The sequence below is a fragment of the Dama dama genome, chromosome 11, assembly GCF_033118175.1.
Source record: "Dama dama isolate Ldn47 chromosome 11, ASM3311817v1, whole genome shotgun sequence".
In the NCBI taxonomy this organism is placed as follows: domain Eukaryota; kingdom Metazoa; phylum Chordata; class Mammalia; order Artiodactyla; family Cervidae; genus Dama; species Dama dama.
The window spans coordinates 54,274,272-54,302,114 of record NC_083691.1 but is presented as its reverse complement, the minus strand read 5'-3'; the positions used below and the strand labels follow the sequence as shown (position 1 = coordinate 54,302,114).

Genomic DNA, 27,843 nt, shown 5'->3' with positions numbered 1-27,843 from the left:
ACTGATGTCTTGATCAGATCTTTCAGACTACCATATGCAAAGAGAAGGAAATGACCAGTAAAATGCAAACTTGAAGTTTCTGATGTGAGAGGGTGGTGATTCAGTGTCATAAAATAGACATAAAATAACAGTGATTACAGTTCATTCCCAGGGGCCAACCAGAAAACTTCTCCTGCAAGTTGAAATTCAAGAAGTAGAGATTTTAAATATGGCCACATGCACTTTAATAGTTCCTTTCCCATGATTATCCCTTCCTCCAAAGTAAACACTAAAAATTTCCCTACTGTTTGAATTCATGATTGAAAATACATGCTACATTGGGAGATACTGGCCCAATGAAAGCAATGAAAGCAAGCCCACAAATTATTTTGGACCATATAGTCCAGAGGGTCTCAAAGATAAGAAGAAGTAATAGGAGTTGCTAGCCTGCTCTATTCAAGAGGATACACAATTTTCCTGATCAACAACAAAAGGAATCATGAATCCAAACCTCTAAGGCTGCTTCTAAACAAAGGGGACCTGTGCAAACCCTAGGTAAAATGTAGAAACACATTAGACTGCTAGACCCTTAAATGACAAATAGGACAAAAACTGTCAATTCTCTTAAAAGAGGAAATATTCTATTTTGGAGATTAATTTTTTTCTGTTAGCAATTCTTTTAAAATATGATTAACAAATACATACATGATTAACAATAAACAGATCTTTTTGTAGAGATTTTCGACATCCACTGATTTTTTTGGAGCGAACATTCTTCTTCCACACGTTAAAAGCCTTCCATTTCCGAAAAAGTGAAAATATGGGAATCTTAGTGAGTTCTCTGTGATATAGATATTCCTGTTCCCATCGATCAATTTCAATAAATTCAATGTCATTATTATAAACATGTGTTACTGCCTTTTTGCTAATAGTATAATAGTCATTTTTATTGATGTTCTCATAATTCACAACCCTATGAACAAACAAAAATTGGAGCAAATGAATACAGTAGTCAACATAAAATTAAGCAATTGCATTACTATTTTGTTTTAAAAAGGTAAAAGATTTCTGGAAAATAATGTTTAAAATTTTTTTAAATTCTAACAGACCACTTTGAGACTGAATAAATTATTCAAGAAAAGGGAGCTACTTTTAACAACAGTTAGACTTACTGTAACTCTTAAGTATTTTACAATTTTGGCAGTATGTTTGATAATTTCAGTTATGTGATTTTTACAAAAACAAACCAATTGTAGATTTTTAAAGTGAAAGATACCTGGAAATAAGTTTTTATTTATCATTGATTGTTTAGAAACTATTCAATAATAATAGTGTGAAAGAGTTTTACTCTACCCAATATTGACAGAACTATGAAAAAGATCAAAACAAGAAAATAAGAATTGGATTAGAATCAAGACCCAGATTAAACTTTAAAAAGTCCAATTTATCACCACATATCAAAATAATTGTTAATGAGAAATTGTTTATTTCAAGATATTCCTCTTTCAACTGTCATTAAGGGTATTCTTCAATCTCATTCATAAGAAATAGATCAAGCAAAGGAGTAAAGCAAGAATGGGATAAAAACCAGAGCAAGGATAGGAGCGGGAAGCAAAGGAATGAGAATAGAAAGGCGATTCCCTAAAACTTCTTAAAATCTTGCTTACAGACCCAAAGATATTTTCTGTAATTTTAGCTATAGCACTGAAATATTGGATATTATTTAAATGTTTATTAACAGACCAAGTGCAAAATATGACACAGCAAAAACAAGACCTCAAATTGTTTCTGTGTTAAACTATGCAAAAATTGTAGTTATGTATGTTATACAATAATTCTAAAAATTACTATACAAAATTCAGACAGGAACCCTCCAGTGAAAATCAACTGTTTCCCATGTCTATTTTTCTCTTCCAGTCCTTAGCTCTGCATTCTGAACCTGAGTTCATGATCTTTAGCACAGCCTTCAGGTCACATGTAAAATACCTGAAATTACACTTAGACAAATTTATGTACATATGCGGGATAAGTTTTTTAAGGGATTGGAACAAAATTCTCATATGCTTTGTGTCTGTTAATCAAAAAACGATGAACCAGTGGCAAAAATAATTTTTAGGTTTTAATTTCTATTTTTGTTTTAATAACACTAAGAAAAATATTTAAAAATTAGGGCATACAGGACCAGAATGAAAGTGAACTCAAAGCAAGAGCTCTTCAAGTGAGCATAAAAGGGAACTAGGGGGCTGGTGGGCTGTGGAGTGGGGGGAATCTCAAACGTCTCTCCCCCAATTCAGTGCTGTAACAGAAGAATTTCAACTTGCTTAGCTCCTACCTAACAGCACTGTCTGACTCTGTCTGTGTTCTAACTGACTCACAGCAGAAACATTTGGGAAAATGCCAGGTATTACATGTTGCTGGTAAGTTGTATAGAAAATGTTAAACTGTTTTTCCTTTTTTCTTTGTTAACAGCTTAACATATAATTAGGGCATTCTTCAAGTGATTCTCTACAAAGTGGGAAATTTCAACTTGTCTCTGAAACTGTAATCAACCTTAGATGTTTCATTAACTTCAGTCATCCATCCAACCTAAAAGCAAGAAAAACAGTTCACTAATGGCCCTCGTGTGTGCGTGTCTAGAAAACTTACTCTGTGTGGGTCTATATGCTACTAAAGGCCCTTCAATTGACAGAAGATAGCAGGCGTGGTCCATGACATTGAATTTTAACTTATGGGTTCTCAGTGCCACAAAGAGATCCTTTTTATTTACATTTTCCTACCTATTCAAGATTCTCATTCTCAAACTCCTAAGCCTTTTCCTCCACTCTACATCTTTACTCCTCACAGGGCAAACAAACACATGAGAGTCTTTTTAAAATTTGGATCATCAGCATAAAAATCACCTGGCATGCTTAAGAATCCAGATTTCTGGGTCCAACACAGAATCAGAATCTTTATGTATAGAACTCGAGAGTCTAGCTTAGCAAATTTCCTGTGTGATTCTGACATACAATTATGTTTGTCACCAATGAATTCTATTTGAAAGCAAATCAACAACAACAAAAACCTGATGGTGATATGATGAGCTCTCTTTTGTACCTTCACTTGAAAATCTTGTCCCAGAACTTCCCTGGTGGTCCAGTGGCTAAGACAACATGCTCCCAGCGCCGGGGGCCTAGGTTGGATACCTGGTCATGGAACTAGATCCCACATGCCACAACTAAGAGTTCACATGTCGCAACTCAAGATCCCACGTGCTTCAACTAAGACCTGGTGCAGCTAAATAAATAGTAAATTAAAATAAATATTTTTTTAAAGAAAAACTTCACTGTACCTTCACTGTGTTTTATCCCCTTGAGTACATTTTTCATGATTTCCTCCAAAGAGAGATGGAGAGGTTTCACATCACCTTTTTCTACCTCTCCTTGTATTTGAATACTTTTTCTCTGCATTTAAAAATGTATAGAACTTCACTTTAACTTGTAGAAAGCTTTCCTTTAGCTTCTTGTTTTTTTCTTGACCCTGTTGCCCATTTAACTTAAAATCCCCTGTCATCTTCCTTCTCTTAAATTTCCTGTATAATGGTCGTATCCACCCCATCCATTCCTTCTTGTTGTTCAGTTGCTAAGTCACGTCTGACTCATGGCAACCCCATGGACTGCAGCACATCAGGCTTCCCTGTCCGTCACTCTCTCCAGGAGTTTGCTCAAACTCATGTCCATTGAGTCAGCGATGCCATTCAACCATCTCATCCTCTGCCACCCCCTTCTCCTCTTGCCCTCAATCTTTCCCATCATCAGGGTCTTTTCCAATGAGTGGCTCTTTTCATCAGGTGGCCAAAGTATTGGAGATTCAGCTTCAACATCAGTCCTTCCAATGAATATTCAGTGTTGATTACCTTTAGGATTGACTGGTTGGATCTCCTTGCAGACCAAGGAACTCTCAAGAGTCTTCTCCAACACCACAGTTTGAAAGCATCAATTCTTTGACACTCAGCCTTCTTTATGGTCCAACTTTTACATCTGTACATGACTACCAGAGAAATCATAGCTTTGACTATATGGACCTTTGCTGGCCAAGTGATGTCTCTGCTTTTGAATATGCTGTCTAGGTTTGTCATAGCTTTCCTTCTCAAAGTTTCTGAAAACTAGTCTTGTTCCTCACTACTCTAATATAGTGATTCTCTTGAGGATCAGCAGGAATTTCCTTTAAGCCCAACACATTTGGTAGGCAGAAGGGACAGCAGGGTCAAGGAAAGCTTTGCAAAAGTTAAAGAAGCATATGCACAGTTCTCTGGAGTCCTATTCTGCTTAGACTCTCTAGTTTGTTCCCAAGAGGCTAAACCCTAAATATACTTCTGGACTGCTGTGTTTTACTCCTCACATTGTAAACCTTGGCATTCATCTGTTCCAGGAATTAATCCTCTACTCTGAAGTAAGGGCTGCCTATTCAGCACTTCTTGGCATTCAGAATTCAGCCTCAAACTTCAACAGCTTCCTTCGTTTTTGTTTTCGTTTGTTTATTTATTTTTGGACTTTGTGTGGCTTCCAGGATAGTTTCCTGACCCGGGACTGAACCTGTGCCCTCAACAGTGAAAGTTCAGGGTCCTAACCACTGGATTGCCAGGGAATGCCCTCAGCTGCCTCCTTTGGATGTTTGTTTCATCAAGGCCTTTCTTTGAGAAAATAACCAGGAAAATTAGTCTTCCTTTAAGACCTCAAAAGAGAACTTAACTTTTTAAATTGCTGTGCTCTAATATTCCTACTTTGCTGGTAAAAGACTTTATGGCCCAATTAACTTAAACAGAGATCCCTGGACAGTTAATCAGGCTGAGAAGAATGTCTTGAATAAAACTATACTTAACTGTGTTTATTCGGAGAAGGCAATGGCAACCCACTCCAGTAGTCTTGCCTGGAGAATCCCATGGATGGAGGAGCCTGGTAGGCTATAGTCCATGGGGTCGCTAAGAGTCAGACATGACTGAGTGACTTCGCTTTCACTTTTCACTTTCATGCATTGGAGAAGGAAATGGCAACCCACTCCAGTATTCTTGCCTGGAGAATCTCAGGGACAGGGGAGCCTGGTGGGCTGCCGTCTATGGGGTCGCACAGAGTCAGACACGACTGAAGCGACTTAGCAGCAGCAGCAGCAGTGTTTAACTGGAAAAAAAGATGCTTGTTGTCTTTTCTTGCTGTTCAGTGTAGAATCATGGAATCCCTTATCAAATTATTTTGTGGTAGAGCCTCTGTCCATCTGAAATGAAACTTAGACACAAGGCTTCTATAAATGTCCAAAAGAATGTGTCATGTTAAGAGACTTGCATGGCCTATTGTGGGAGGTCATCCACTGTCCTGTTATTCTTCATTTCAGATAAACGAAATCTACTGTGGTTCTAAAAAGCAATAATTTTTTCTCTTGATTTTTCTAAAACAATCTCAATGTGATTTGATATTTCAAATAGCATCTTTATCTTTTAGTGATAGAACATGCATCCGTTCATCTTTAAACAGATGCATTAGACTAAGACTGCAAAAGTATGAGCCTTCTGATGGAGAATTTTGAACAGCCTCCTACTGCTTATGTCATTAAATCCAAATTATTCTGCCGGGTGTTGTGGCACTCTTCTGTCCATGTTAGTTCCTTCTCTGTCCACACAATTGCCCTTTTTAATCAGGCTGGTCTCTCAATCATCTTAGGCTTAAGATGGTCATCTCAGCACATCTTAGACTGTGCTAGAATGCATGCGCATGTCTTTGTCCACCTGATCCCTTTTGCCCCTCCTGATTTCTACAAACAAGTGAGTAATTCCTTACCTGCTTTTAGGTGCTGGGGTGAATTAGATGAGTCAAATCTAAGTTGTCTTATTATCACACAGTTTTAATCACAGTTTATTACATAGTTTTATGATTTTAACATGTTTATTGGACAAAGGTAAACAAGCAAGAGCCTGTAAAGAAATTAGCTATTTCCTGAGTTTCACATTTGTAAACCTCAATCTATTTGATGATGGTGAGTATCATGATTCAGTATGCATTTAGATCTAACTTGAACTAGAGAAGAGTCATGGCTTGCTTTGCTTCTGGTTTGATTAACCAGAAATGGTAAAAATAACTGATAAGGAACTCCTAGAATATTAGACTAAAGCATAACTTCCAAGTTTCTTCAATAATACAGTGCTCTACGGTCAATGGTTTTCAAAGTATGGTCCTTGGAACAGCACCATCAACGTTACGTGGGAATTGCAAATTCTTAAGCCTCCTCCAGATCAACTGAATCAGAAACTGGGGGTGGTTAACAGTCTATGTTTTAGCAAACCCTTTAGGGCCTACTGGAGAACCATTGTTCTAGCCCCAAGGCCTACAACTCTGATTGAATATTGGGATCATCTCATGAGTTTTAAAGAAATGCTGTTGCTTGGGCTGCACAACAAATCAATTAAATATAACTCTGGGGGTGGGTCTTGGGTGATTCTAGAAGCCAAAGCTGAGAACCACTGCTCTAGGTTCTTCAAATTTTTTATAAAATGAAATAATCATCCACTAAATGGTAACATCGCCAAAATGGTGTATGTGTGTGTGTGTGTGTGTGTGTGCACGCCTGTGTGTGTGTTGAAAGGAAGACAATCTGAAACTGGGGTTTTTGATGATTCCAAGTGAAAATACTAAAGATCCATGGTGTTCCCACTTGATTGAAATTTCTACATGTGCTAGCCCAAGAAAGACGTCACTGTGTTAGGCAACCTGGGGAGGTTTCTGATAATGTGGCTTGAAAATGATCTTTTCCTTATTATATAACATATGCCTCATTATAGTGTTTTTTTAATAGTTATGACTTCATGTAACGAGAAACGCTTTCACTTGAGAAAGCTGATATTTATCTGCATATTCTGTTTTAGGCTACTAAACATGTAATCTAGATGAAAGGATAGAATAGCTTTAGTTTGAAATTTTAAAAGCTGTCTAAAAATTATTTTAACATAACGGGCTTAGAAACTATCTGAAAACCAACTCGATCACTTAGAAAGTAATATGGCCTGAGCCCAGTATAGACTTTTATATTGTCCTAAATCACATAACTACATTTCATAAAATTCTAATCCCAACAGGTATCCCACAAGAATTGGTTCTTTGTTTATACAGGCTACAGTCTATAGGGTCGCAAAGAGTCAGACACAGCCGAAGTGATTTAGCATACACTCAGGCACCTAGAAGGCTAGGACAGGAACTACTTCCTGCCTTCTAGTAGGATCAGGCTTTGCTTTTGCATGGGACTCCTTGTAGCAATCCAACGGCCACCCCAAGCTGTCCTTTCCCAAGGTGACAACTCAGATGTTAGGACATGAGATACACAATGGGTCCACTCTGGCTTAAGAGGAGTCAATATTTCTTTCAATAAGTTTAAGCATAGATTTTAGGGTTCCTGCAGAGACATGCCCAGAGAAAGAACCAGTGTACTATGGGAAGTCCAAAGCTATGGCTCCCCATCAGTTATTTATAATTCAATTTTAGTTCCTCTCAATGCAGATATAATTTAGCAGTCAGGGGTCATTTTTATCATAAGCAATGTTGCCTAGAAACAACTTATATACTACTTTGTATCAGGTTACCAGGGGAACAGAGCTTCAGAGTTAACCAAAGGTCAGATTCTCATGTGAAGAGTGAGATCCTCTAAAGCAATGCTTCCAGCATTTGCATGTTTTAACACGTCCGAACAATGATAACATTTTATAAGGCACACTGGCAAAGACTTAATTATAATTTCTTTGTACTATAATAAGAAAAATAAAAAATGAAATATTCAGGGAAATATTCGATATTGAATTTTATGAAAAGTCCAGATAAAGTCTTAGCTCATAAACAACTGCACCTGTGACCATAGCTTTTTTGAAGTAGATACTGCATTTTTAATCAAGACATGATGGGTAGTTGGTTCAAATTCTTAATAATCACCACTGCTAAGGAATACTGCTTATGGAAATGGAAGATAGCAAGTGGCACGTGATGATTTATTGCTCTGTCTCCAATGAATAGAAACTCCTTTCTCCACTGATCAGAATTTGGATCACCTGTTCTTTTGAAATTATGCGCCAAAGGTACCACCATTCTTTAATTCTAACAGCTTTTCCTTTTCTCTCTTTGATGATTGCCATGTTGAAATTTCTTATTACAAAATGATTTAAAACCCAGTCAAGCATTTCCACATGAAGTATTTCAGAAGCAACGGTGAAGCTTTCTCTCAGACATAGATGTTACTTGATTTCATAACTTTTCCTTAAGTTTTAATTCTTAACAATGACTTAAAAAAATCACTAGAGAGCCATATGAAATTTCACCTTTCCAAAGTTGAATTTTTGCTGTGAATTCCTAATCTTCATCAGTATGTGTTAATACGTTTTCAGGAACCTTTAATAATTTTTTATAAAGTTCATTCAGGTACTCAAATGTCAGTTAAGTAACCCAGCTGTGAAACTAAAAACTGTTTTTTACTAAATCCACAAAGTTGAATCATTTGCAAAATACGTTCCAATTCTTAACAAAATTCTGCCTTGGGATCACCTATGCACTTGCGTCTGAAACAACAAAGAATGGTATTCTGCTCCTATATCTTTGTAAAAGGCGTAAAAACAGAAGGTCAAGTGGTGACTTGGATTTTATTATAGTTACAATTTTGATAATATTATTTAATTTGGAATTCATAACTGCAGAGAAACATTTACATATGGGAGCTTTTTTGTGAATAAAATGATGTATTATGTATCTTAATCTCAGAATTATCAGAATAAACTCTACATGGAAAATGTATTTTAAAGAAGTATTTCCATAATATCTTATTTTCTTTGGATATTTCAACCCCAGTAGCTTTCCTCCCTAAGAACAAAGTTCTTCCAAATATTTCATTGCAGGGATTGTAGAGCTGTTATCTAGCAGTTATTAATGTCTGCACAGTCATCAGTACGCAGTACAATTTTAATAATGTTCTCAGCTGTGGTCATCTCTGTTATGTAACATGTGGAGCTAATGGTATTACTGATTGATTTCCTTTGCTTTTCTGGTTCCAAATAGAATAAATAATTTCCACACAGACTGGTAAAATTGCAATTCTGCAAAAGAAAGCCTTTCTGACATTAAATATTAACTTTGTGATTTTTTTTGTTTTTTGGCTTCACAAAGTGGCATGCAGGAATCTTAATTCCTAGACCAGAGATTGAACCTGTACTTCCTGCAGGGGAAGCAGAGGTCATAACCAGTGGACTGCCAAGAAAGTCCCTGAAATCTGAATTCTTGCATTCCTAGCTTCTTGAGCTTCTTCATCAGATGGTAATCTAAAAATGGAATTTGGTTTCATATTTTGTTCTTGCACATGCCTTTGAAAGTTCAAACCCTTTAGGGGCAGGGTGGATATCTTTCAGTAAGGTGTTGATATAGCTTTCTCAGTGCTACTGATTCATTTGATAACATTTTCATACTAATGAGATATTTTAAAAAAAGGACAGGAAAATTACTGTGGTTCATAAACCCAATTTGAGTTATCCTAATTATGTTGCCTAATTGCTAACCTTTTCTTTTTTGAACACTGTGTTTATCTGATCTAATTTATTCCATTTCCTCTCTGAGTATAACTTTGTACAGGTGTCTCAGTAATGGTGTGACATATCTTTGTTTTGGGTTTTTTTTTTTTTTTCTTTCTTTTTTTTTTTTGCTATGAGAGTACAACTTCCAATGATTCCTAGTTGGTATCTCAGTTCCACCTCTCTTCATCAATTTTCTATTGAGAAGAAAGCATTATTTTGCATTTGTTCTGGAAAAATTCAATAGGTTTATGTGAGAACAGATTATTGTGCTAGATTTGGAAATGATAGAAAATGTTTCCATGCCTTCCATTATTTTTTGAAGCAAAAATGTTTCCATGCCTTCCATTATTTTTTGAAGCAAATTCTCAGTCTCAAGGGGGTCTCATGGACTCCTCAGAGTTTCATTTTGAGAGGCAGTAGAGCAGAGAAATTAAGAGTATACATTCTGAAGTCAGTCAGACTGTCATTTACTTATTGTACAATCTGGGACAAACCAAAAACCTCTAAAAAGCAAAACAAAAACAAAAACTACAGTGCTGAGTAAGAAAGAAGAGAACTCCTAGAAGAAACTTTTATCTTCCTGTTCAGCAGAGACTGGGGAAGGCAGCTCAAAGAATTTGGTGGCAAAGCTCAACTACAGTCACCTTCAACATCTCAACAACTCAACAACCATCTCAACAACTGTATTCATTCCAACTAAACAACCATGGGCTTCCCAGGTGGTGCTAGTGGTAAAGAACCTGCCTTCCCATGCAGGAGACATAAGAGATGTGGGTTGGATCCCTAGGTGGGAAGATCCCCTGCAGGAGGGCATGGCAACCCTCTCCAGTATTCCTGCCTGGAGAATCCCATGGACAGAGGAGCCTGGAGGGCTACAGTGTACAGGGCCGCAAAGAGTCAGACACGACTGAAGTGACTTAGCACACACGCATGCAAATAACCATAGAGGAAGGCTGGCATCACCTTTAAGCCCTATTTGCCTATTGTGCTCAACTTTAAATCAATTCAGAGACTCACATTTGGGTGACTCTTCAAATTATTTCAACAACAAATGTGTGTTTAGTAACAATAGAGAGTATATGTGACTATGTGTGTACTATTAATCTATATAAATACCTGACATTATCGCTCATTTTGCTTTAAAAAACTTATTTCTATTATGTTAAGGAAAGCTGAAATGACAAGTAAAAAAAAAAATCATGTATTATCCATTTTTTAATGCATGCCCTCTTCTTTTCTCAGTAATCACAAAATATCAAAATTGTTTGTAATACTGATTAAAGAAAATGGTATTATATTAATATAAGAAGCACAGCAGTATACCACTCCATAAAAAGTCTATAAGTAGAGACAAATGGGCAAAATAAGTAAAACTGTTGTGATTAAGATTCATTTGTCATTGGATGATAACCAAAATTATAATTTATCCTGTAAATCATTAATACCCAATTGATTATGGATAACACTTGCAACCTTATTTGTAATTTTTACTGCTAAGTAAATTGCTTCATAAAAGAGAACTCACTTCAGATTATATGTATCGTATTCAATGGAAGATCTTGGCACTGCGGAGATCATATAAAGAAATCCGATGTGTTCGTTTTCATGGATTATTTTAACGATTTGCAAGGGATCTCGAATGTTGGCTTTAATGACTTCTTCTCGGTCATGGAAATAGTACTTAGGGTAAGTTAAGGAACTAGTCTCGTAGAGGCCTCTTCTTCCAGTGCTGGTGCGTGACAGTTTAGCAGGAGAGGGAGACGAGTCCACAGAGGGCCACTGGATCTAAACAAAGCCAATTTTTCAAAAAGTGAGTTTTTTATACATAGTATCAAGTATATATATGTCAATCCCAATCTCCCAATTTATCGCACTTCCCTCTTCATCCCTCGGTGTCCATACATTTGTTCTCTTATGTCTGTGTTTCTATTTCTGCTTTGCAACCATATTCCAATAAAAATTAACTTAAGAAACAGGGGCTTACCTGGTGGCTCAGGGGTAAAGAATCCGCCTGCCAACGCAGGAGACATGGGTGGGGTTCAATCCCTGGTCCAGGAAGATTTCACACTGTCGCGGAGCAACAGACCTTGATAGACACAACTATTGAGCCTGCGCTCTAGAGCCCAGGAGCCACAACTACTGAGCCCATGTGCCCCAAACACTGAAGCCAACACACCCTAGCGCCTGGGCGCCAGAAGAGAAGCCACCGCAAGAACAGTGGTCGCACTGCAACAAAGAGTAGCCCCTGCTTGCCACAACTAGAGAAAAGCCCGAGTGACAACGAAGACCCAGCACAGCCAATAAGTAAATAAACAAAATTATTTTTTTAAAAAATTAAAAAATAAAACCCAAGTAAAAAACATGAGCTGGGGGGCGGGGGGGTGGGGGGACTACATATATAAGTAACAACTATTAACCTCCAGGACTAATTACCACACTGCCTATGTCTAGGGCTTAAAGGCAAGCATTTTTTAACTGAAGATTTTCTAATTATCATTTGGCAGTGATAGATCCCTGTCAGTACCCCTACCCAGATATCTGCCCTCCTCTCACAAGCCGCCCCAGCGACGACTCCCATTGCCTTCTCCCCTTCCTTTTTCAGTGTTTCTCACATCAAAATGCTCCCAGCTTCCAGGTATTCATGGGAGCCCAGCACTCCCCTTGCTCAGTTCTGCATCTCCCCTGACCATGGCCTTTCCCGCCAACATCCTCTTCCTTCTGACGACCATGTTTTCCTGTGAGTGACATCTTGGACCACTGTCATCATAACTCATGATAAACTATATTTTAGTGACTGTGAAGGGTTGGTACATTGAGTATTGGGAATCAATATGTCATAGCCTTAGAGAAGGAGATATATAACTAACTTACAGTTGCTTTTCTGGAGTCAGTGCTTCTCACAGGTCAGTGTGCACATGAATTTCCCTGGGGCTTTCTGTTCAAATGCAGATTTGCCAGCCAGCCGGGGGGCAGAGCCTGAGATTGTGCATTTCTCACTTGCTCCCAAGAAATGCGGAAGCTGCTGGTCCTTGACCACAAGTGGAGCCCCACGGCCACGCCCCATCACGTTTACATACTTGAGTGCATGCACACGCGCTCAATTACGTCTGACTCTTGGCAACCCCATGGACGGTAGCCCACAAGGCCCACACTCTTGAGCTTTGCTCCAATTCCTGGGTCCCACTGTCTGCCCTCAGTTCCACCCCACTCCTTTTCTCCTGCCCCTTTGGGACAGCGTTACAAATCCTCTCTTCCTGAGGAGGAGGTTGATGACTGTGTTTGAGGAAATGTGACATCAACTCCAACAGTCGTCCCTTCGTCTCTCTGACAGGACTGACTGGCTTTAAGATAAAAGACTCACCACTGCAGACCCGCTTTGATGAACAATTGAGGTTCATATATAAATGACATCTTTATCGTCTATTAGCATAGTCAGTAGAAGCTGCCATTTCCACAAGAGAGTTACTACCATAAGCCCCCTGGAACAACTTCCCCCAAAGATGTGTATTCATAGAGGTCATTATTCTCCATCTCTGATTAAATACCCCACTGAGTAGGAGTTTCAGAAGAGAATCCTGGGAAGTTCAGAGCTAAAGGACATACATCTTTGAACTCAAAAGATAAAACGTGCTTCTTTCACTTACTGACCAAGGATAGTAGCAAAGGCATTGTTTTCTTATGTAAAAGAAGAGGCCAAACCAGATGCCAGAACCAGAGAAAACACACATTGCTTTGTCCCAATGTTTCAACATGAGCTGTGATCAACTTTTTTTATGAGACAAGAGTGCTAATACCTTGACAGGAAATGTTTTTATTTTCTTTATTATAGTGCTTAAAAAAGTATACTGCGTTCTAAGTGAAAGATTTCCTCAACAATAGGCCTCCATAGTTACATTTCATTTCTAATTATGTAACTCAGTGTGAAGACGTCATTCAATTTAAACAGTCACACAAGTTTGGATTTTGCAGGGGTTGGGGGAGGGAAATAAAATGTAGAAGAGCTATCATACTCCTCTATGTTGGATGCCCAGTCCAACTGATAATGTGCTCATGTGCTCAGCTGTGGCTGACTCTTTGAGACCCCATGGACTATTGTAGCCTGCCAGGTTCCTCTGTCCATCGAATTTTCCAGGCAAGAATATTGGAGTGGGTTGCCATTTCTTTCTCCAACTGATAATCAATCTTCCTTAATTACCATAAGCAAACCCTTTAACTTTCCTCCCTCCCTCCCTCCTTCCTCATTTATTCCCTCCCTTCCTTCCTTCTTTCCTTCCTTCATCTCCCAGGAAATCCTCATTGTTACATATCCACTCTAAACTCATTCTGAGAAATCAATACCCAGAAAAACAAATATTTTTCAAAATAAATATCCTTCTTTTAAATGAAATATCCCCTTTCTTCCCCATTTCCTTTCAAACTCTCTTTACTGAATTCTTCCCTGAGTTACAGTTACAACCAAACATAACCCATAACGTATTCCTTTTCAGTTGCTTCTTTCATTCCAGAAGTGCACAAAATCTCTCTTTAATTTTTTTAATTAAAAAAATTGTTTTTGTAGTTGATTTGGGGGCTTCTATGGTGGCTCAGGGGTAAAGAATCTGCCTGCTAATGCAGGAGATGCAGGTTCAATCCCTGGGTTGGGAAAATGCCCTGGAGAAGGAAATGGCAACCCACTCCAGTATTCTTGCCTGCGAAATCCCATGGACAGGGGAGCCTGGCCAGCTACAGTCCATGGGGTCACAGAGTCAGACACAACTTAAGTGGCTAAGCATGCATGCACAGTTGATTTACAATGTTGTATTAACTTCTACTGGACAACAAAGTGATTCAGTTATACATATGTGTGTGCATGCTACATCTCTTCAGTTGTATCTGACTCTTTGTGACCCTATGGAATGTAGCCCACCAGGCTCCTCTGTCCATGGGTTTCTCCAGGCAAGAGTGGGTTGCCATGACCTCCTCCAGGGAACCTTCCCCACCCAGGGATTGAACCTGAGTCTTTCATATCTCGTGCACTGGCAGGCGGGTTCTTTATCACTAGTGCCATCAAGCAAGCCATCAGTTAAACATATATATATTCTTTTTCATATTCTTTCCTATTATGGTTTATCACAGGATATCAAATATAGTTCCCTGTGCTTTACAGTAAGACCTTGTTTTTTATGCTTCCTATATATAATAGTGTGCATAATCTCTCTTTTTAAAATTCAACCTACTTTATATCAAATGAATTAATTAACAATCAGATCTTCCTCAGCCCCACTTAAAATATCTGATTTTCTCTACTTCACAGAAGCCAAATTAACCAAAGTTATACAATTTCATGTAAAGATTTCACCTGCCAGTGCAGGAGATGCAAAAGATGTGGGTTTGATCCCTGAATCAGGAAGATCCCCTGGAAGAGGGCATGGTAACCCACTCCAGTATTCTTGCCTGGAGAATTCCATGGGCAGAAGAGCCTGGTGGGCTACAGTTCATGGGGTCACAAAGAGTCAGAAACGACTGAGCGACTGACCACACACACACACACACACACACACACACACAAGTTCATGCAATTTATTATATGATATTCTCTCAGGATGATCTCAACCAAACCCATGGGTGAGCCTTCTTCCAGCTGTCTTTCAAGTCCACAGTTGTCCCTTCTTATCTGCCTTGCTACCTTTCCACTCATTCCTCTGAGTTTAGTGCAATTCCTTAGGATAGTTTTTCTTCCATCAATGGTCACTCTGGCCACCAGATATAAGCATCCATTCTGTTTAGTTTTCCATTATTTTGTTCTTTAAATGATCAGTGAGAGCTCTTATCACACTCTACTAGGCTTAAGTGTTTACTTGTCTATTTCCCACCTCCAGATTCTATAATTCTCAAGGACACAGCTTGTCCTCAACTCTTCATTCCTAGTGATCCAGCCTAAAGCCTGAAAGAGAGAGCTAGCACTGAAAGATCCTCTCAATAAAAAGCTCAGAGAATTCTTGGCTCTATTGGTATTTTTATTGCAGGTGTGTCCTCCATATTTTCTCCCATTTCTGTTTTTTGTTCTTGTTAAATATCTACAGGTATTCATGTAAAGCCAGGCTCTAGTGATTTTGCCCCACACCTACTATTCACTTATTCCTTCCCCACTCTATAACTCTCATCAATTATAAAAGTTGTCTCTCTATCTGGTTCAGTTTCTATTTTATTGCCCTTCACCAAGGTCTTCAAAGATTTGGGGGAATAATGATGAAAATTTCATAAAAGTTATAATAACATTCAAAACACTATTATGTCTTCTTCTAACATGTCTTCTAGAGAACATCAGAAGATAGTGTACAGATGCTGAAAGTTTTCCTTTATGATTTTATCCTATTCTTGCCTGGGAAATCCCATGGAGGGGGAGCCTGGCTGGCTACAGTCCTGGAGGTCGCAAAGAGTCAGACATGACTTAAGTGGCTGAACATACATGCACAATTGAGTTACAATGTTGTATTAACCTCTGCTTGACAAATTTCCCTTAAATAGGAAGAACTGGGAGATGTTGCCCAAATCCATTATATAACCTAATAGAAAAAGACTTTGCCACTATCATTATGAGTTAAAAGGTTAACTCATGCTAACTCAGGTTACCAATGCTGTAGGAACTAAATTGAAAGAGTCAATGAAGCACTTTAATACTATACCTGTTTTTTCTTTTTCACAGCCTCTCCATGCTCAAGAAACTGAACAAGAGATTTGGTAGAAGCTTTTTTTTCAGGACTTTTTGGAGGTTTTAAGACACCAGAAGCGATTAACCGGTTTCGGTTCTGTTCATATATGTAATCAGGCATCTTATGATCTTGGTGGACTTTTAGCACTGGCTTTGGGAAATAAACAGACATGTTAATCTCTTAAAAATTAATGTGAACTGGTCTTTTTCTTAACTACCTTGGGGTTCTGACTCTGTTAGAAATTGATCACCTTCCAGGACTAGGACTACTTCCTATCTAGGCCACAATCATCATAGCAGCTACCACCAGTCTGTCCATGGCCTGCTGCATGAGTAAGAATTTTCTACTTAGTTTCCATTAATTCTGCCTTTTAAACACCAATGAATACTTCTAAGGGTGATGTTATGACAGAAAGAGTACAGAAGCATGAAATGACATACTCACAAATTGTTCAGTACAAACCCCCTACCATCCACTACAACAGCTACGGTGGGAAGGATCGTACATTCCTCCAACCTTACCCAAAAGTCACTGTTCACTTTCCGTAGCCATAACTGGTTGAAGACCATCAAAAAAACCAAACAACCTGATTTTTTAAATGGGCAGAGAATCTGAATAGACTTACTTCCAAAGAGGAAATACAGATGAGCCACAGGCTCAGGAATAGATGCTCAGTATCATTAATTATTAGGATAGTGAAAATCAAAACCACAGTGAGATATCACCTCACACCTGTCAGAATGACTGTTGTTAAAGAGACAACAAATAACAAGTGTTGCTGAGATGTAGAGAAAAGGGAAAACTGCTGGTGGGAATATAAACTGGTGCAGCCTCTCTGGAAAACAGTATGGAGATTCTTAAAAAAATTAAAAAAAAACCTACCATATGACCCAGCAGAGAGTGAAAAAGTTGGCTTAAAGCTCAACATTCAAAAAAGAAAAAAAAGCTCAACATTCAGAAAACTAAAATAATGGCATCCGGTCCCATCACTTCATGGCAAATAGATGGGGAAACAGTGGCTGACTTTATTTTTCTGGGCTCCAAAATCACTGCAGATGGTGATTGCAGCCAGGAAATTAAAAGATGCTTACTCCTTGGAAGGAAAGCTATGACCAACCGAGACAGCATATTAAAAAGCAGAGACATTACTTTGCTAACACAGGTCTGTCTAGTCAAGGCTATGGTTTTTCCAGTGGTCATGTACGGATGTGAGAGTTGGACTATAAAGAAAGCTGAGCGCCGAAGAATTTACGTTTTTGAACTGTGGTGTTGGAGAAGACTCTTGAGAGTCCCTTGGACTGCAAGGAGATCCAACCAGTCCCTCCTAAAGGAGATCAGTCCTGGGTGTTCATTGAAAGGACTGATGTTGAAGCTGAAACTCAAATACTTTGGCCACCTGAAGAGCTGACTCATTTGAAAAGACCCTGATGCTGGGAAAGATTGAGGGCAGGAGGAGAAGGGGATGACAGAGGATGAGATGGTTGGATGGCATCACCGACTTGATGGACATGGGTTTGGGTGGACTCTGGGAGCTGGTGATGGACAGGGAGGCCTGGTGTGCTGCGGTTCATGGGGTCGCAAAGAGTTGGACACAACTGAGTGACTGAACTGAACTGAACTGATGACCCATCAATTCCACTCCTGGGTATTTATCTGAAGAAAATTAAAATAGTAATTAAAAAAGATATATGCACCCTATGTTCACCGAGGCTTTATTTACAATAGCCAAGATATGGAAGCAACCTAAGAACCCATCAATACACACACACACACACACACACACACACCCCATGGAGTATTACTCAGCCATTGAAAAGAATAGAATTTTGCCATTTGCAGCAACATGGATGAACTATGGTATTATGATAAGTGAATTAAGTCAGACAGAAAGACAAATACTGCATGATATCACTTACATGTGGAATCCAAAAATACAACAAACTAGTGAATGTAACAAAAAAGAAGCAGCCTCATAGATACAGAGAACTAGTAGTTATCAGTGGGGCTGAAGGGGCAACACAGAGGTTGCGGAGTTGGGAGGTATAACCTATTGGGTATAAGACAGGCTATAAGAATATATTTTACAAAATGGAAAATAGAGCCAATATTTTTTAATAACTGTAAATGGAGTGTAACCTTTAAAAATTGTGTATAAAATACAACAAAACTCCAGTTATAAGATAAATAAATACTATGGATGTAATGGCCAAGATGATAGATGCAATACATATGAAAGTTGTTAAAAGAGTCCTAAGGGTTCTCACTATAAGGAAAATTTTTTTCTTAAATTTTGTATCTATATGAAATGATGACTGTTCACTAAACTTATCATGGTAAACATCTCATGTTGTATGTAAGCCAAATCACTATGTTGTTGATGTCTAACTTATACAGTACTTTATGTCTATTATATCTCAGTAAAACCGGAAGAAAAAAAAGAGAGACAACCAGATTCTATATGCCAGTTTAATCAAAGAACACTACACTTGGTATGGAAGTATTCAGTCCCAGAAAATCAAACTCAAGACTCTAGACCTAAATACCAACATATAGGAAATATAAGAACCAGAGAAATAGGTTAGCTACCATGGTGGGGATGCAATAAAAAAACTAGGCTGTGGGACTATATAGACAAATAACCAAATTTTACCAATTAAAATTTTTTCCCAGGAAAAAATAAAAGAGTTGATGGAGAACTTATAAATCAAGAGACTTAAGAGAAATATCAACCAGTTAGAAGAAAAATATCAACCAGTTAGTGCATAGATCTTCTTTTGATCTAAATTTTAACAAGGACTTTGCAAACAAAATTATTATAAGACAATCAGGGAAATGTGAATTTTTTTTAACAGTTTAAATTATTGTAACAGCTTTCTTGAGATATAATAGGCATACATTAAGCTGTACTTTGGAGAAGGAAATGGCAACCCACTCCAGTATTCATGCTTGGAGAGTTCCATGGACAGAGCAGCCTGGCAGGCTACAGCCCATGGGGTTGCAAAGAGTCAGACACAACTGAGCAAGTAACACACAAACACACACACAAGGTACATATTTAAAGTGTCCAAACTGATGTGTTGGCATAATTTGAAAGTCATATTCAGTTCAGTTCAGTTCAGTTGCTCAGTCGTGTCTGACTCTTTGCAACCCCATGAATCACAGCACACCAGGCCTCCCTGTCCATCACCAACTCCCAGAGTTTACTCAAACTCATGTCCATTGAGTTGGTGATGCCATCCAGCCATCTCATCCTCTGTCGTCCCTTCTCCTCCTGCCCCCAATTCCTCCCAGCATCAGGGTCTTTTCCAATGAGTCAACTCTTCGCGTGAGGTGGCCAAAGTCATATGTATATACAAATATATATATATATATATATATATATATACATTTATGTTCTAGTTTTTTCATAAGATGTTTTTGGCCAACCCAATTATATGTATGAAACAGTAAAGATAATGAACAGAACTCAAACATGAGCCTTCTCAGGTTCCTTTGCAATACTCCTTCCTAGGCAAATACTGATCTGCTTGGCGTCATTATATGTTAATTTGCATTTTTCAGGCTTTTATGTAAATGCACTAAAATAGTATGTATTTTTTGCCCACCATCTTTCAACATAATTAATTATGCTGAGATTCCTCTATGTTGTTTCATCCATAATTCATTTATTTTTTAGGCTGAGTAGTATCCTATAGTGTGGAAACACCAAAATTTATTCATTCATCTCTTGATGGACATTGTGGTTGTTTCCACTTTAGGACTTCTAAAAACAAAATGTTGGGGGGGGGGATCAAGATGGTGGAGTACAAGGGCATGGAGTTCACCTCCCCCAAAATACATCAAAAATCCATCTACAGGTGGAACGAGTCTCACAGAAAACCAGCTGGAAACTTGCAGAAGATCTACACAACCAAAGCTGCAAGAATGATCTCCAGGTAAAGGGGTAGAAAGAGGAGGGGGTGGGAGTGGCTTGCTGGATGGAACTGGCACCCCTGGGAGGGATCCATAAAGGAGAGAAGTTCCACAAGGTCAGACTCTCACCCTGGGAAACCCCCTGGCCTGCCGGGAGGTCCACTAGGGCAGATAGAGGGCCCAGAGAAGGCTAATTTGACTCGGGAGGAGTGTGGGTGTGCTAACTTACTTTCAGGGCAGACAGAGACCACTGCTAGTCACTGCTGCCATACCACACTTCCCAATTCCAAGTACACACCATACCAGGCTCACCAAGGCAAAGTGCCAAGTCTTAGACAGACATACTTTGGGAGAGGACTCCATCTACCTGTAGCGAGACAGCCTAGAAGGCCTAGTGTGTGATCCTGGTCAAACCTTGGATCCTTTTGCATGCACACACAGGGCGGGGGCAGGTCTGGTCCTCGTGGACTTTGTCAGTGTGCACACTAAGTGGTGCCACAGAAACACACAGCAGCTAGGCCCTGAGTCCCTGGGAGACATGCCAGAGGCAGGAATATACAGGTTTTCTGGCAGCAGAACTCTGGCCCTGCCCACTCTACACTGCAGTTTGGAGCTGAATCTGGGGAGGATAGTTCTGGGACAGGTCAGCAAAGAGGCAGCCCAGGTCCCAGGTGGCAGCAAAACCACTTAGATTCCTGCAGCCACCAGCACCCTGGCCCCAGCTCCAGCCCACTCCACACCAACAGATGTGAGACAAACACACAAAGAGACATGATCATGGGCTGCTTCTGGGTGGAACCATGGCTGCCTGCACGTGCCATCCACAGGTTCACTGTGACCATATGGGCCTCACTTGCTTTAACAGTCACCTCCTGTGGGGCAGGGCATCCACTTGTTGATGAAAAATGAATCAGTTGGTTAATGAAGATATGGAAAGTTTTATTCAAGACATATTTGAGGATTATAACACAGACAGAGAACCTCAGAAAGCTCTGGGAATTCTTCTACTTGTTAGAAGTCAAGGCACAGTTATATAAGTGTTTTTTAGACAGAGATGTATATTAGATGTACATCAAATGACATATTATTGGCAGTTAACATGATTCAGATCTAAGAGTATTGTCATGGTGGGTCATGTGACCATGTATGAGATCAAGAAGGAATGTTATCATTTAAGGAGCTGTCTTGTTGATTCTGGGAGCTGTTGCTTTTTATGGTTGAACAGGTATTCCTGCCCCTAAGAGAGAGCTAGCTGATGCACATTGCAGATACACAAAGCGTGGTGCAAGGAGAGAGAAGGACAAAGGGCAGAGAATTATTAATGTTTCAACTCTTCTTGTCTTGCCATAAAATACAAATTTTATTTCATATACTCAAGGGCAATGGATCCTGATTAAACCCAACCTTCAGTGTTTCTACTCCAATAACTAGAGAACAGACCTCCTCCCCAATAGAGCAGTGACAGCCATGGAGAAAAGACCTTACCCAACATCCAGCACTAGCTCTGGAGACCACAACATCTACTATCACAGCTACTATCAAGGGATAACAGCAAACACACTCAGGATAGATGTGGCTGGCATTCAGACCAAAGCCAGCCACTACACAAAAATACTGGACTCACACAGTCTACACACCTTCTACGGACACTCCTTCAAACACCAACTAGATAACTGCTTCTCCTAAATTCACAGAGACAGAGAAAGTTTAAGTGAAATGAAAAAGCAGAGGACCCATTCTCAGTTAAAAGAATGAGAGAAATTACATGAAAGAACAAATAATGAAACAGACTTCACCACACTATTAGACCCCAAGTTCAAAAAGAAGATAATAAAAATGCTAAAGGAATTGAGAAAGATGATTGATGGGAATGCAGATCATTGTAACAAGGAACTAGAAAGTATACAGGAGAGCCAATCAAAATTAGACAGCTCAAGTGGTGAGATAAAAACCTATCTAGAAGCAATAAATGGCAGACTAAATAACAAAGAAGAGTGAGTAAGTGATCTGGAAGACAGAATAATGGGAATCACCCAATCAGAATGGCAGACAGAAAGAAAAATGAAAGAAAAAAAAGCAACACATAAGATATATGGAGTAATATAAAGCATGCCAACCTGTGCATAATGTATTCTATCAGTCTATTTGTCTATCTTGACACCAATACTATAATGTCTTAATTATTGTAGTTTTATAATAAGTATTGAAATCAAGAGTGTTAGATTAAAAAATTTTTCTTTTTCAATGTTGTTTTGCTTGTTCTAAGTCCTTTGCATTTCTCTATGAATGTTAGAGTCAGCTTGCCAATTTCTACCAAAAAAGAAATATTACATGGACTGTGATTGTAATCGTGCTGAATTTATAGGTCAATTGGGGAGAATTGACATCTTAAAAATATTTCTTCTAAACCACACAGCATCATTCTTCATTTATTTAGATCTTTAATCTCTGTTATATTTTGTAGTAGTCATGAACAGATGTGAGCGCTGGACTATAAAGAAGGCTGAGCACTGAGGAATTGATGCTTTTGAATTACGGTGTTGAAGACTTTTGAGAGTCCCTTGGACATCAAGAACATCAATCCTAAAGGAAATCAACCACCAAACTGGACAAAGATAATAGCAAGAAAAGAAAACTTCAGGCCAATACTCCTGACAAACATAGATGCAGAAATCAATAAAATATTAACAAACAGAATTCAGCAATACCTTAAAAAGAGCATACACTATGATCAAGTGGAATTTGTTCCAGGGAAGAAATGAATTTTGGGGTTCCAAAATTGGGGACTGGCATCTCTGAAGGCTTGTCCATTCAGTCTGGCAGGTGATAAAGTCTGGGTCTCAATCAGATGACATCTCCTCTAGGATTCATTCAGGTGACATCACCCAATCTAAAGGAGCCTGCAGTTTGTCTTGACTAGGTTCCCAATATTATTTTCTTAACAGTAACTATCATTAGATGACATTGCTCAGTTTATTTACTTAGGATCATTAGAATGCCAACTGGAATCTTGTCTGCCTTGTTCATTGCTGTTTCCCCAGAGTATGACTCAGAGACTGGATGATAGCAGGTATTGAATAAATATTCAACATATATGAATTTATCACACTGATAACAAATGGAGCTTACTTTAATCATCAAAGGTTCATTATACCCTTTTGCCAAGTGAAGTAAATCCATCAGAGAGAAGTAAGTGTAAAAGTCCATGGGAAAGTCATATTAAAAGTCATACAAAGTTCATGGGGAAAAAATAGTAGGGAGGCCCAGATACTCCCCACTACACATAGTGTAGGCACACTGCTCTCTGGAGACGAGAGCAGCTACAGGCAGTACCCAACCCACCTTGCAAATGGAAATTCAAAGACAAGAGCATCTGTTACTTTGTATTTTTTGTTAATCTGAACTGCAATTGGTTGTATAGTTTTCTTTGTATTTAAGCTGTTAATTTTCTTATTAAATATTTCAATTAATTCCATCAGTTCAATTCAGTCGCTCAGTTGTGTCTGACTCTTTGCTACCCCGTGGACTGCAGCATGCCAGGCTTCCCTGTCCATTACCAACTCCCGGAGCTTGCTCAAATTCATGTCCATAGAGTCAATGATGTCATCCAACCATCTCAACCTCTGTCGTCCCCTTCTCCTCCTCTGTTGTCCCCTTCTCCTCCTGCCTTCAATTTTTCCCAGCATCAGGGTCTTTTCAAATGAGTCAGTTCTTCACATCAGGTGGCCAAAGTACTGGCGTTTCAGCGTCAGCATCAGTCCTTCCAATGCATATTCAGGACTGATTTCCCTTAGGATTGACTTGTTTGATTTCCTTGCTGTTTAAAGGACTCTCAAGAGTCTTCTCCAACACCACAGTTCAAAAGCCTCTATTCTTTGACCCTCAGCTTTCTTTATAGTTCAACTGTCACATCTATACATGACTACTGGAAAAATCATAGCTTTGGCTAGACGGATCTTTGTCAGCAAAGTAATGTCTCTGCTTTTTAATATGCTGTTCATGGAAAAGAAATGCAAAAAGGCAAAATGGTTGTCTGAGGAGGCCTTACATATAGCTGTGAAATGAAGAGAAGCGAAAAGCAAAGGAGAAAAGGAAAGATATTCCCATTTGAATGCAGAGTTCCAAAGAATAGCCAGGAGAGATAAGAAAGCCTTCCTCAGCGATCAATGCAAAGAAATAGAGGAAAACAACAGAATGGGAAAGACTAGAGCTCTCTTCAAGAAAATTAAAGATACCAAGGAAACATTTCAGGCAAAGATGGGTTCAATAAAGGACAGAAATGGTATGGACCTAACAGAAGCAGAAGATATTAAGAAGAGGTGGCAAGAATACACAGAAGAACTGTACAAAAAAGATCTTCATGACCCAGATAATCACGATGGTGTGATCACTCACCTAGAGCCAGACATTCTAGAATGTGAAGTCAAGTGGGCCTTAGAAAGCATCACTATGAACAAAGCTAGTGGATGTGATGGAATTCCAGTTGAGCTATTTCAAATCCTGAAAGATGATGCTGTGAAAGTGATGCACTCAATATGCCAGCAAATTTGGAAAACTCAGCAGTGGCCACAGGACTGGAAAAGGTAAGTTTTCATTCCAATCCCTGAGAAAGGCAATCCCAAAGAATGCTCAAACTACCGTACAATTGCATTCATCTCACATGCTAGTAAAGTAATGCTCAAAATTCTCCAAGCCAGGCTTCAACAATACGTGAACCGTGAACTTCCAGATGTTCAAGCTGGTTTTAGAAGAGGCAGAGGAACCAGAGATCAAATTGCCAACATTCGCTGGATCATTGAAAAAGCAAGAGAGTTCCAGAAAAACATCTATTTCTGCTTTATTGATGATGCCAAAGACTTCAACTGTGTAGATCATAACAAACTGTGGAAAATTCTGAAAGAGATGGGAATTTCAGACCACCTGACCTGCCTCTTGAGAAACCTGTATGCAGGTCAGGAAGCAGCAGTTAGAACTGGACATGGAACAACAGACTGGTTCCAAATAGGAAAAGGAGTACATCAAGGCTGTATATTGTCACCCTGCTTATTTAACTTATATGCAGAGTACATCATGAGAAACGCTGGGCTGAAAGAAGCACAAGCTGGAATCAAGATTGCCGGGAGAAATATCAATAACCTCAGATATGCAGATGACACCACCTTTATGGCAGAGAGTGAAGAGGAACTAAAGAGCCTCTTGATGAAAGTGAAAGAGGAGAGTGAAAAAGTTGGCTTAAAGCTTAACATTCAGAAAACTAAGATCATGGCATCTGGTCCCATCACTTCATGGGAAATAGATGGGGAGACAGTGGAAACTGTGTCAGACTTTATATTTTGGGGCTCCAAAATCACTGCAGATGGTGACTGCAGTCAGGAAATTAAAAGACGCTTACTCCTTGGAAGGAAAGTTATGACCAACCTAGATAGCATATTAAAAAGCAGAGACATTACTTTGCCAACAAAGGTCCATCTAGTCAAGGCTATGGTTTTTCCAGTGGTCATGTATGGATGTGAGAGTTGGACTGTGAAGAAAGCTGAGTGCCGAAAAATTGATGCTTTTGAACTGTGGTGTTGGAGAAGACTCTTGAGAGTCCCTTGGACTGGCAGGAGATCCAACCAGTCCATCCTGAAGGAGATCAGTCCTGGGTGTTCACTGGAAGGACTGATGCTGAAGCTGAGACTCCAGTACTTTGGCCACCTCGTGCGAAGAGTTGACTCTTTGGAAAAGACTCTGATGCTGGGAGGGATTGGGGGCAGGAGGAGAAGGGGACAACATAGGATGAGATGGTTGAATGGCATCACTGACTTGATGGGCATGAGTTTGAGTAAACTTCGGGAGTTGGTGATGGACAGGGAGGCCTGACATGCTGCAATTCATAGGGTCACAAAGAGTCGGACACGACTGAGCGACTGAACTGAACTGAACTAGGTTGGTCATAGGTTTTCTTCCAAGGAGCAAGCGTCTTTTAATTTCATGGCTGCAGTCACCATCTGCAGTGATTTTTTTCCTAGGTTAATCTTTTTTCACATAAAGTAACATTAAAATAAAAATAATGAAATCAGCACTATGGATCTTCAAGAATGTCTACCTCCTACATGAATTCATACTTCAGTTTGAGAAGCAATGGAATAAGGGTTAATGTCCATTACATATATATATATACAGTTAAACATATACATATATATGCATATGTTTTTAAAAACTTCAAAAGCTGATAGGAAAAAAGCAAACAACTTAATTTTAAAGTGGAAAATGGTTACGAACAGAATCCATGAAATAAGTAAGATGCACACCACTGAATGAATGAAAATACACTCAATGTCTACCACATATATACTGCCTCCCACTCTTCTTTTACACTTTTCCTTCTTTGAATTCTCCAATCTCTGACTCTCTTTTCTATGGTAACTGTCATTAACAACAATCGGATATTTATCGTTTCTCCATGCTCAAACAATTTTACATAAATTTTACATAATGTTTTACATAAAACACATATTTTACATAATTCATTAACTTCATTAATAAGATGCAAACCACAACAACAATGTGATGTCACTTTCACCTATCAGTCTAGCAAAAATAAGAGAAGTGATAGCCTCAGTTTTGATAAAGATGTGGATTCTTAAAATTATTTTTCAGACATGCACAAAATTTTTCAGGACACTAGGCATTTGCTTGAAAATAATAAAATTATGCAATTATACATATTACTCTTACTGAAGTTTCTAGTATGAAATGGTACCCAAGTACCTAAAATAGCCTTACAACCTACATGATTAAGTATCCGTATTGCACATAATGCTAGAGAGGACTTATGTGCTAGAGAACTTTTTCAACACAGCATCCCACCACCTCAAACAGTACTTTTAGAACGCAACATTTTTTAAAATAAATAATTATGTTTACATGCTCTTAAGTCCTAACTTTCAAGTTTTCATTCCTTCTTTGTTAATTAAGAGTCTAGAAATTATTGCCATCCCCCAAAGCAACTCTGAAACTTCCTCTGTAGCCAAAAGTAGCTAAAATGCTGGTTTTCAACCTTACCAAAGGCTCCAGTTTTATAGGCTGTTGTCGTTTTCTCGTCCTTTCCTGAGCTTTTGTAGTGTGTTCAAATGTCAGGAATTGTGTATCACCTTGATTTTCTGTGGGTGTTACAAAACTCAGTCTTCCCCTTGTTCTTATACTATTCAGTCTTGTAAGCATGGGGTTTTCTGACAGCTCTCCAATACTTTTCAGGTCCAACTCATTCTCTGAGAGACGAAAAGCCATCTTCCTCCCTGGAGAGGTCAGGGTCAAGAAAAGAAAAATGAAAAGTAAAGCGAAAGAATGGGGGAAGTAGGGTTAAGCAGAGGTGTTTTAAGAACCAAGCAGAGCTGCATTTGCTTATCCCCAAAGAAAACCTATCAAAGTTACCCCATTCTTCCCAAACTAAGGATTTGAATTAGAGTAATGAAAACTATGCCTGGCCTTCTAGAAGACCCACCACTTGGGTGGGACCCAGGAACTTCTGAGGTGATGCTGTTGCTGCCTCTGATTTGGGGACCACATACCTGCATGCATGATAAGTTGCTTCAGTCATGTCCAACTCTTTGCAACCCTATGGACTGTAGCCCTCCAGGCTCCTCTGTCTATGGGATTCTCCAGGCAAGAATACTGGAGTGGGTTCCCATGTCCTCCTCCAGGGGATCT

At 39.0% G+C, this 27,843-nt stretch overlaps 1 protein-coding gene across 1 annotated transcript in view; it reads right to left on the bottom strand.

Annotated features, from left to right (window-relative positions):
- The window catches only part of DNAH6 (dynein axonemal heavy chain 6), a 270,144-nt gene extending 242,721 nt beyond the window's left edge, over positions 1-27,423 (bottom strand). Inside the window, exons 1-4 of the mRNA XM_061155236.1 lie at positions 27,199-27,423; positions 16,213-16,389; positions 11,073-11,332; positions 685-952 (exon numbers count right to left, since the gene is read on the bottom strand). Coding sequence (XP_061011219.1) covers positions 685-952; positions 11,073-11,332; positions 16,213-16,389; positions 27,199-27,423 — 930 coding nt within the window. The remainder of the gene's footprint in view (positions 1-684; positions 953-11,072; positions 11,333-16,212; positions 16,390-27,198) is intronic.
- Between the last annotated feature and the right edge of the window lie 420 nt (positions 27,424-27,843).